At 31.3% G+C, this 12500-nt stretch overlaps 1 protein-coding gene across 3 annotated transcripts in view; it reads right to left on the bottom strand.

Annotated features, from left to right (window-relative positions):
* LOC106872196 (sodium-dependent proline transporter) overlaps window positions 1–12500 on the bottom strand; it is a 45751-nt gene that overhangs the window by 1181 nt on the left and 32070 nt on the right. For 2 of the 3 annotated variants that reach the window (XR_016244803.1, XM_052973787.2), the window contains one exon: window positions 255–386. Coding sequence is in view for 1 of the 3 variants with exons in the window: in XM_052973787.2 (XP_052829747.2) it covers window positions 255–386 (132 nt within the window). In the remaining 2 variants the exon portion in view is untranslated. Of the gene's footprint in view, window positions 1–254; window positions 387–10512; window positions 10565–12500 lie in introns of all 3 variants that reach the window. The other variant, XR_016244802.1, reaches the window with a different exon arrangement.

Below are 12500 nucleotides of genomic sequence, written 5' to 3'. Positions count from 1 at the left end.
CATATTATGTCATATCAGTAATTAAAAAAATGACATATAGTGACAGAAAATGGGATAATATCTTACAGCTGTTTCAGTCCAGGGGTGACATGCCTCATTCTATCTTTATCACTCCAGTAGACTGAAGTAATTGAGAGATGAAATAGAGGTACATGGATGATTCTCTAGACCTATGAACTTTATAAAATCTCTGAAGAGATTTAGCTTGGCTGCAATGACTATTAGAAGAACTAAAGAAATAAACCAATACTAACCTGAGTAATGCAGGGGAGTCCAAGCAGAAGTTCCACGAAACAAGCAATGGCACAAATCAATGTTTTCTTTCCTCGGAGATATTCAGGATATTCATCCATAAAGGCACTCAACATGGTCTCAAACATCCCAAACTGATAAAATACATTTAAAATTGTATGAGCAAAACAGCAGAAAAAAAAAAAAATAAATAAATAATAGCAATTATTAAAAAAAAAAAAACCAACAAAAAATAGAAATAATAAAATAAATAAATTGTAAAAAAAAAGATTTATTTCTGAAAAATAGATCTGACAGAATAAATCCATAATGACAGGAAAATAATGATGATGATGATAATAATAATAATAATGATAATAATAATAATAATAATAATAATAATAATAATAATAATGCTAATGATAATAATAATAATATTAATAATAATGATGATGAAGATGATGATAATGATAAAATAATAATAATAATAATAATAATAATAATAGTTTTGGCTCAAGGCCATCAATTTTAGGGGAAGGGGTTAGTTGATTACATTGAGCCCAGTATGACACCTGGACTTTATTTAATCAACCCCAAAAGGATGAAAGGCAAAGTCTACTTCAGCAGAATTTGAACTCAGAATGTAAAACTGGAACAACTGCTAAGCATTTTGTCCAACATGTTTACAATTCTGACAGCTCACCAGTTTAATATTAATAACAATAAAAAAAATAATAATTAATAATTGATAATAATATTAATAATAATAATAATAATAATAATAATAATAATAATAATAATAATAATAATAACTTTGCTATAGATGCAAGGCCTGAAGTTTTGTGGTGAAGGGCTAGTCGATTATATCGACCCCCAGTGTGTACCTGGCACTTATTTCATCAACCCCGAAAGGATGAACAGCAAAGCCAACCTCAGTGGAATTTGAACTCAGAATGTGAAGACAGAGGACAAAATGCCATTAAGAATTCTGTCTGGTATGTTTACAATACTGCCAGCTCACCACATTAACAACAACAACAACAACAATAATAATAATAATAATAATAATAATAATAATATTTAATAATAATGATAATAATAATAATAGTAATAGTAATAGTAGTAGTAGTAATAGTAGTAGTAATAGTAGTAGTAGTAATAGTAGTAGTAGTAATAGTAGTAGTAGTAGTAGTAGTAGTAGTAATAATAATAATAAACAAAGTAAGGCTTAAATTACTCATGCTTTATAAAGTAAATTACATAATATTAAAAAAAAATTAAAATAAAGAACAACAACAATCAAAAGTGACTTTCTTTGATAAGACTTTGGTTATTTCCTTGCTTGAGAACTAGTGTCACAGAGATAAGTAGACAATTCCTTAAGAATAAATTTCTTTGGATAGATTACCAGGATTATATATATGTGTGTGCATATATATATATATATATATATATATATATATATATACACACTAATATACATATATATATATATTTTAGGTGAAACAAGATAAAGAATGAAGAAACATTATCAGCAATTTATTTAGCTTACACATGTTTTGAAAAGTTTAGCAGGATGCAATAGTTGCACATTGCAATTTGCATATTTAATTGATCCTTCAGTTAATTAGCCAGAAGTACAGACTGCTGACTATCAAGCTTTTCTTCTCAAAACAAATATGTTTTTGCTGTATTCAGATGTATATGAAAATAAAAATAAAATATTGTGAAATATTTTTATTACAATCGAAACATCTGCAGTTATGATTGTGTTGATACATCTGGTTGCATTAATGTGTGTGCATGTATATTATATGTCACATCACTCAAAAGGAACAGAGTGCTGATCACTAAGCAAACCATATCTCTCCGGCATTCTTAAACCACTTGCTGGCTACTTTGTAACTGATATTATAACAATCTCTGTTTCTCAAAACCTACTCTCTCTCCTCCACTCTCCTTCTCTATCTCTCTCTCTGTCTCTTAAGTATCTTAATTGAACCCTTTAACATTTAAACCTAGCCATATGCAGCCCAAATATTCTGTTTTATTTTCAAAAAGGCAAGATCTGCCTTCTCACACCAACCCTACAATGTTATTCTAAAAATTGAACAATCACGTCATTGAAATCTCAAAACTATGAGAAAATGCTTGATTAATTCAAATCAATATGAATAATTAAGAATACATTTGATAGAGAAATCTGAATGCTGAAGGATTAAATATTTATTCAATCTGTTTCTCCTTTCCTGTGACATCCCACTTCACAGTATTCCTATCTATCTTTCACAAATCATCTCATGCTCCCCTCTACTAACAGCTTGCTCTTTCTAAATGCACAAGAATTCACAAAAATGTGTTATACACAAGTTCATTGAAACTGATGTATAAATTTAAGTTATGATTGCATATAAATACACTTACATCCTATACATAACATAGATACATATGTAAGCACAAAACACATAAAGAAAATATTATGTTCTATTCGTATATGAGAATAAAAAAAATATTTTCCTTCTTTTCTTTTTTTTTTTTTATTGTCTGGTCAAGCAAATTGCCTGGAACAATACAACTTTTTCACACTAGATGTACTGATCAATCAATGCAGCATGATTGTCTGACCTAGACTTTAATTACATTGGTCTTTCACTAGCTAAAATATCTCCTTTGCTCACACCATGTCTACAAATAATAGCAGTACTTCACTAATTGAACTGGTTAATCTTGGCCATTGAGTTTGTTGTCTGTTCATCTTCTCCATATTTTTTGATATTCATCATTGACTCAGTAAGATTCATTTGTTGAAACAATTCACTTCAATCCCGCTACATACTATGATTTCAACTTATCCTGTCTTGAATAGTTACATGTTATTTAACCCATAACTGGGATCTAAAAAAGGGCTACTAATGCATCTAATATTGTGGCCCTAGTCTCCTGGACTACCAAGATTGTAAGAAATGTGGAACCATGTCTAAACCACTACTATTTCCAGGTCTGGTAGTAGCATTTGTCAGGCCCCAAGCTGAGTAAATTAAAATCATAAGATGCAGCATGTTGGATGTAAACTATTTCAACAAGTGAATTTCATTGAACTAATGGCAAATGTCACTAGATACTGAAAGGGGGAACTGAAAACAAAACTGTCAATGGCCAGGAACAACCAGTTCAGCTACTGAATTACGACTATCATCTGTTCTCACAGCACTCACAGATGAGATATTTCAGCTAGTGAAGACCAATGTATGACTTCAAGCTGCATCTGGTTGTGGCCATTTGGTTCAGGAGTTCCACAGTTTGAGGAGTGTGGAAGCACCTTTTGGTCATTATTATTCTCAGGTCGACTGTAATTTAGAGTTATAGTACCTGTTTTGGTTTTTTAACATTATCTAAATTTCAGCAGGGTGTACACCAAAGAATATATTTTTCTCTTCATTTTGATCCCCAACAATAACCACTGTCACCAATGAATTAAAATCTAATGACTACAATAGAATTCACACTGGTTCTCAATAAGGCATCCAAAAACCAAAATCCAATCAAATGAACAGACATTTCAACAATAATTTTTAAAAATTAAAAAAAATATATATATATATATAAAGATATATATAAGTGAAATCATATTCTGTAGTGGAAAACCAGCCGTGAAATGTTTTAGAATGTGAAAATTTGTGCTTTAGATTTTCCTGCACATAAATTGTATATATTTTTTTAATTCTCCGGTTTCTTTTTTTTTCTTTCTTTTTTTTCTTTTTTTTTTTTTTTGCAATATAATGCCTAATATGTGAAGATGCCTGGCCTAGTGGTTAGGGTGTTGCACTTGTGATTACAAGATTGTAGTTTCAGTTCCCAGGCCAGTGAAGCATTATGTTCTTGAAAAGAACATCTCATGTCATGTTATTCAAGTCCATGCAACTGTGAAAGGGTAACTTTGCGATGGACTGGCATTCTAACCATAGGGAATGTTGGCTGGCCTGGCCACTAGTGGGTTGGCATCATTAGAAAGTTGGACAAAATGAGGAAGCGCATAGTAACCAGCAGTGTAAGACAACTTCTGGTAGTCTGGTCAATACAGTGATTCATGCATACATACATACGTATTTATATATATATACATATATATATATATATATATATATATACATATATATATATATATATATATATATATATATATATAGATATATATATATATACACACACATACATACATATACATATATATATATATACACACATACACACACATGTATAAACATATATATGTTTGTGTGTGTGTGTGTGTGTGTATCTTAAGTTGTGTGGCTTAGTGTTGCACTCATGATCATAAGATTCTGGTTTCAATTCTTGAACCAGGTGGTGCATTGTGTTGTTGAGCAAAACACTTCATTTCACATTGTTCCAGTCCACTCAGCCGCAAATGGGACACCCTGTGATGGACTACCATTCTTTTCAAGGGGAATGCCTACTTTGCTACAGGGATAGCCTCATTTGAAACCTAAAACAATGCAAAGAAGCACATTGTCACTAGCGTTGTATAGTAACATCTAATATTCTGGTCAACACAGTGATAATGCCTCCTAAATATATATTTTTTTTTTGGTTTTGTTAGAAAATGCACAATTATACTTAGCGATTATTATTCCCTATTTCCACAAAATATTAAAAATTTTCACTAAATATTTAATTTTCAACAAATTTTATAAATTTTTTAGCTGCCTGTTTAAAATATTGATGTAGATAGCAATTATTAATTTAATTAGTAAATATAATTGCAAGTTAGACATTAAAAGAATGTTATAAAGTAAATTAAAATATTTAGTCTAAATTTTTATTATATATATACAGCGTTAGATATATTTAACAGCTACTCTTAACTAAATTATTCCTGCCATGCATTAATTTTCAGTGAAAGAGTAACAGCTTTTGAAATGAAAGGGATTAAAGATGGTCATTTTTTTTTACATTAACATTATTACTTAACAAATGATAACGAGAAACCACAACCAACCCCCTCTATGCTGATGTGCATAATACATGCACAGAAAGGCTCGTGCATACACATGTGCATATCCAGATATATTTATGTGTGCCTTATATATATATTATGTTTCATAGACGGGTGGCTGCATAAAAGAAAGGGGTAAAATGTAGGGTGAGGTGGGCTAGTATTTCACCAAAGGGAGTTCCTGTTTGATAAAGAATAAAGCTTTGCAAGTGTGTGTGTGTGTGTGTGTGTGTGTGTATTTGTGTGTGAGAGTGTGTAAGTTTATATATGTAACATTAATTTTGTCAAGTTAGCACCGGTTTGCAAACATATAACAAGGGAAATAATTAGTACAACAATTCCTGGATGATTGCTTCCCTTGAGCCACTAAATTTACATTTTTCTCATCGTGCCAAATCTTGGCAGAAAATCAGCCTGCAAAAAATAGCTGAAATGTTCCTATTATTCAATCTGATTGAATAATTGCGAATATTTTGCCTAAAATTTGGGCCTGAAAATGTTTGTAGCGTCTCCTGTGGGGTCTGTTTGTGCGAAGTTGGACTTGTTAGTCATTTGAGATCTCAATAGAGCATTAACTAAATTGAAGAGAAGGCTTTCTTCGGTAAACCTCACCGGAATAAAAAAAAAAAAAAGAAAATGAAGAGATAGAGAATATCACGATATCAGTGAAATATATAAAAGAAAGAAAGAAAGAAAAAGGAATTGAGGGTTCTAATAACCACCTCACCAAAGGACCCACGATGCAGACAGACACAATATAAAGATGAAACATATTGTAGTGTTAGAAGAGAAACAGTTAGCACACTGAGTCTCATGAGGGAGGAAGGTTGTGTCTTATTGGTTCATAAATTATGTTAATTTTTCTCTTTTCAAAATCACACACATACACACACACAAATATATATATATATATATATATATATATATATATATATATATATGATGTTTTACTTTGGTCTAATCAATTTTTTGTTACTCTGAGTTTCATCTGTTGATGCATTTGATTTTCAAACAAGTTACGACTGAAAACTTGGTGGGAGTTTGCACGTTTATACATAGTTTTCTTGGCACAGGGTGCTATGATGAGGAGAAAGTATGATAAAGAAGGAAAAAGATGAAAACAAAAGAAAAGGAAGAAAGAAGAGAAAGGAAAGTGAGAGAAAAAGAAAAGAGTGTAACAGAAAGAAAAGGAAAAGAAAAAGAAAGAGAGGATAACTAAATATGAATGTGTAAACCTTATCAGTTTCCAATCGTAACTTGCCTGAAGATCTTGTCCACCTCTGGGAGAAGCTCAGCATTGTAAGAGACTCACTCAACACAAATAACATCTAGTGTGGAATTGAGTACTCATTCTTCTGACAGTTAACACTAAATGGAGACACACACACACATAAATGTGTGTGTGTGTGTGAGAGAGAGATATGTTATTGCTTCTTTACAGTATATCCACCTCAGATTAGATATAAACAAATTATACTGCAGGGATTAATGAATTATTATAATCAATTCTATATTATGTTTCCTTAATTTTTCAGAAACAGGTGTTATTAATTTTTATTAGAAAACCTATTAGTTTTATTTTTGATCAAGAGACTAACTAATGATTTCTGTGGTAAGAAGGTTTCTTCTAAACTACATGATCAAGGTTTCAGTTCTCCTGCATGGCACTTTGGACAAGTGACTTTTGCCAAACAAAAGCTTGTGAGTGAATTTAGTAGACAAAAACTGAATGAAGCTTATCACATATTTATATATATATAAATACATAAACAGAGCTTCAAAGGTTGCTTTAAGATACATGACATATTTTATGAATACCCCTGCTCAAGTATCATAATAGCATGAAACTATTAGAATCTCTTTCAGTTGTATATCTAAATTGATATACATATGCATGTGTGTGGGTATGTATGTGTATATGTATATATATTAATTGGTCAATTTACACACATACATGCGTGCATATGTGTGTGTGTGTGATGTATGTGTGCTATCTTTACATTTGTGTTTGTCCCCCACCACCACTTGAACATTATTGTTGGTTTATTTACATCCTTGTAACTTCGCTGTCCAGTAAAAGAGACCAATAAGTTAAATACCAGGCTTCAAAAGTAAGTACTGGAATCAATTTGTTTGACTAAACCTTTCAAGGTGGTGGCCATTCATGGCTGCAGTCCAGTGATTGAAACATGTAAAAGGCAAAATATAATTATATAATAATTAGCTTATAGTAATTAACTACAAGTTTATTTTAGAGAAAATAATTTAGAGCAAAGCAGTAAAGAAAAAGAGAAGCAGAATGATTACTATAAAAACTACTCTGTGTGTGTGTGTGTGTGTGTGTGTGTGTGTGTGTGTGTGTGTTTATACACTTATAGCTATCTGCCTTCCATCCTTCCTATCTGTTGATTGATTTACCTACCTACCTATCTATTTACCTATCTACCTATATATATATATGTGCTAATATTTAAATATTATAATAAAATTTTAATGTACATTCTCTTACCTAAGTAAAATTTCTATTTAAAATTATGCATTTTATTTGTTTATTTGTCCTTATTTACTTAATTAATATATTTACTTAATTTCACTTAATGAAAGGAAAAATCTGAGTGACTGGACGTTTTAAAAAAAATAATGATTATGTGAACCATTTTAACACATAACAGTGCAAATATTATCAATAATATCTATGTAGAGTGCATTTATAAATATATATATATATATATATATATATATATATATATATATATATATATATATATATATATATATAGTGTATGTATGTATATTTCGTGATGATTCACAATTAACCCTTTAGCATTTAAACTGGCCATATCTGGCACAAATATTCTACCTGTTTCATGTTGAAAGTAGCCAGATCTGGCATCTCACACCGACCCTACAATGTTATTCTAAAAATAAACAATTACATCATGAAAATCTCAAAGCTATGAGATAATGCATGATTAATTCAAAACAATGTGAATATATACAGCATTACATTTGACAGAGAAATATCTGAATGCTAAAGGGTTAAGCTAGTTATTTATTTTTTTTAAGTTCACACCAGCAGACAGAGTAGGGAATAACACATTTTGTTAAAAGTGTTAAAAATTGTCAAAATTTAATTCAATTTAATTTTAATTTTGCTACTTTTCCTTTATGCAAATTTGTTTTTCTGTTTCATGAAATACAGGATGGAGCAGTTTGTGTATGATTGTACAGAGTGCATGTTGATGAATATGAATGTAGATGCTGTGCTTGAATGCATGTTGGCATGTACACTGAGAACAGAAGTATGACCACAAGTAGAGTGAGCTGAATAAGATGAGCTTGAAATTCATCTTATAAAGTCTAAGTATTGTCATGAGTTTAAACAACACTGTATATAATATTGTGTATGTGTTTTGTAAAAGTAAGAATATACACATATAGTATATATGCACATATATATATATATAATAGTTAAGCAGAAAACAGATATGATATTAAATACTTTATAGAACATATGTTCGTTTCATCAAAATGCCATAACAATTACATAATACAAAACATAATGCAGTCTTGCACTTCACCTCATTAGTGAACTGCAATAAATACACTGATGAGATGAAGTGGAATTTGTTATATAATTATGACAGGAGAGTATTGTAGTTCACTTGAAGCATTGTGTATTGTTTGTAAAGAATAAAAAGTTTTGAATGGTACAACAATGCACTATAATACAAAAAATGGACTATATACCTGTTGTAATTTAGTTATCTATAGTCCGATGATATTTCAGAATACAATTCCTTCTTCAGATATTCTTAGATGGAGTCTCTGCTATAATCATTTTACAACGGCTTTTCAAGAAAAGCCATTGTAAACCGATTATAGCAATGACTCCATCTAAGAATATCTGAAGAAGGAATCACAACAGGTATATAGTCCATTTTTTGTATTATAGTGCATTGTTGTACCATTCAAAACTTTTTATTCTTTATAATTATGACAGTATACTAATGAGACATGTGTACGTTCTATAAAGTATTGAGTTCCTAAAATGTCTTCTGTTTATTCATTATCCTTTCTATTCTTTGGTTCGTATTCTGCACCCTGGCCCACCATGTTGATGCCTTGTGTTGTACCACACTGGATACTGGTGTGCAGTGTGAAAGCCACAACTGAGCCTAATCTTTGGATACGTGTCACGCTATACAAGTATATAAACATGCACACGCACACACACATATATATGTATGTAAATATATATTCATATTGTCACCTTTGAAAGGGTGCAAAATACAAAAGAAAAAGCACAAAACGTATTATATATTCAAACATATATAGACAGCCATATATTTAGACACACACACACATGCACACAAATGCACATGTAGCATTTTGTATATCTTAGCTAACCAGGACATACTATAAAAAGCTACACAACAGCAGTATTCATCAAAAGAAAGTATCCCATGTACACATTTGGTGCTGAAAAGCAGACAAATGCATGAGTAGTAGAGAAAAGGCATCCAGAAGTAAGGGGTGAAATTTGCTAAGTCTAGATTTCTTTTCTTTTCTTTAGCATCACCTGTAGCAAGATCCATTATTAAGCACAGGCTTACTCAAATTTTACTTCTATTGCTTTAGAAAAACAAGACACTGTATCCATTGCTAATAACAAGTTTTAACCCAGTCTGCCAACTATTTGTGACACCAGTCATTTATTAGTCACAGTTTTTCTATATCAGTAGGAGCTAATTTTTTTCTAAGTGTGTGATAGGGTGGATAATGGCTGCTGATGACATGCAAAAATACAGAAATCATGGTTTCATTCATTTCATAGATGTCAAAGAGTATATCTGTTGCTTATACACTTCTGTGTTTTTCAATATTATACATCCATGTGAGATGATGTCTTGAGACAAATACCACAGTTTTATGGCTTTTAATAGAATATCTACGTTAAGTGAGATATTAATAATTGTTTCCATATCAACTTATATAAATTATTCTTTTAACAAGACAGTATGTATGCATATGTGTATATGTATAATTAGTGCTAACCTTTGATCGATATAAACACAGTGAAAGAGAGAGAGAGAAAGAGAGAGAGAAAGAATTTAAAACTGAAATTGTTTTTGTTTTGTTTATTATAACATATAGGTTTTCTTTTTCATTGTGCTTTTATTGTGTGTTATTGAGAATCTGTCTGCTGGAGGAAGTGGAGTAAATATTTAACCCTGACAGGTATCACAAAGAATTGGAAACAAGACCTAGTATACAGCCGGCCTTGCAGCCTTCTCTGTTGCAGCCCACATCACTGTCCTTTAGAAAGTGAAATTAAAGAGAACATTAATGCATTTAAAAAAAAAAAAATCCAGCAGATATCGGTGAAGAACTATTATTTTTTTTTTTTAAATATCAAAATATCATTTTTTTTTTTTAATTTTACTTTTTCTTTTAATTGTTATGAAAGTATTTCAAAAAAATATCAACAAAATTGGACAAAAAAATGATGAAGATGAGGAAAAGAAATGTAAAATGAGATGAGACAGATTGAAATGGAGAATGAAAGAGGGGGGAAGGGAAGGAGAGAGAGAGATAGGATGCTGCAGCAAGAAAAAGATGTGAGAGAAAGAGAGAGAAAGAGAGAGTGACAGACAAACAGACAGACAAACAAAGAAAAAGCATGCATGTGGCAAAAAAGAAAAAAAGAGCAGAGAGAGAGAGAAAGGGACAAGGAAGCTTTAGAATCTGTTTTTTTACTAATGCAGTAAATATTGTGTGTGTGTGTGTGTATGTTTGTGCATGTGTGTGCGCGCATGTGTGTGTGTGTACATGTGTGTGTGTCCTCAGGTGTATATGTGCAATAGCTGCGTGAAAGTTAGCAAAAAAAGTAAGGAAAGAAGGACAATGTAGGAAGTTAGGAGGGAGGGCCAAAGATGGAAACAGAGAGACAGAGAGAGAGAATGAGAGAGAGGCAATAGAGAGAATGTATAAATGTGGGTGCACGGAATAAGAACTAAAATATCAAAGATATGTTTACGTAAGACACTAACACACACGCATATATACACATACACACACATGCACACTCCCCTTTCTTTTATACATGCTGACAAAAGAAAAAACTAATACGCAAACAAACACAAGCATACAAACATACACGCATATGAACTCCTTTCGTACATGAAACTCCTTTCATACATGTGCACACATCCTTAAATTAACCCTTTACCATTTAAACCACCCATATCCAGCTCATATATTCTACCTGTTTTATGCTCAAGCCAGTCAGATCAGGCCTCTCACACCTACCCTACAATGTCATTCTGAAACTAAACGATTTCATCATTGAAATCTCAAAACTAAGAGATAATAAAAATGATTGATTGAAGATAAAGTGAATAAATAAAGCGTTACATTTAAGAGAGTAATCTGAATGCTAAAGGGTTAAGTAAGTCACAAGCATTCAAACATTACATGCACACTCCATTTCTATCATACATGCTAACAAAGAGAGAAAATTAAGTGATAGAAAAAAAGAAAAAAAAAACAAGTTGTGAAAAATAGGAGATAAAGAGAGGAGAGGGGGAGAGCAAAGACAAAATAATGTCACCAATGAAGAGAAAACTGAAGAACCAAATACAAATCATATGGTTACTCATAAAGCATACACACAGCTTTGCTAGAAGTTTTTTGTTATGTTCATATATTCTGAGGTAACTGCTAATTGGATTAAATCCCAATATATATATATATATATATATATATATATATATATATGTATATATATATATATGTATGTATATGTATGTATATACAGGGTGCCCCAGAAAGATTTGCTCATGTTTAAAACTTCCTAAAGGTTACTGGTTCAGGTAGTATTTTCTTCATTTTGCATAAAGATTTGCATATGTCTTTTGTTCCTGTGTCTTTTGTTTCATCAGTCTATAACAGGTTTGCAAGCAAAAACAAAATTTGTCCAGATTGTCACTTTGAAAACAACTGGTGTGAGCCACAAGAACATAGCAAAACAGTTGAATGTGTGCCGTAAAACAGTGTTCAAAACCTGGAATCAATATATGGAATCTGCTACTACCCCTCACAAGCCAATTCCTGGTAAGAAACAATCAATTTGTACCAAACAAACCAGCTGTTGAATCTGTGAAGAAGCAAATTTAATCGTGAATGCACAGGGATTTTAAAGAGGATTTCAAGTTAACTGCACACAAGAAACAATCCAGGCAGGTAATTTCGT

Source organism: Octopus bimaculoides, chromosome Z (assembly GCF_046866305.1).
Source record: "Octopus bimaculoides isolate indiv1 chromosome Z, ASM4686630v1, whole genome shotgun sequence".
In the NCBI taxonomy this organism is placed as follows: Eukaryota; Metazoa; Mollusca; class Cephalopoda; order Octopoda; family Octopodidae; genus Octopus; species Octopus bimaculoides.
This window is presented reverse-complemented; position numbering and strand designations above follow the sequence as displayed.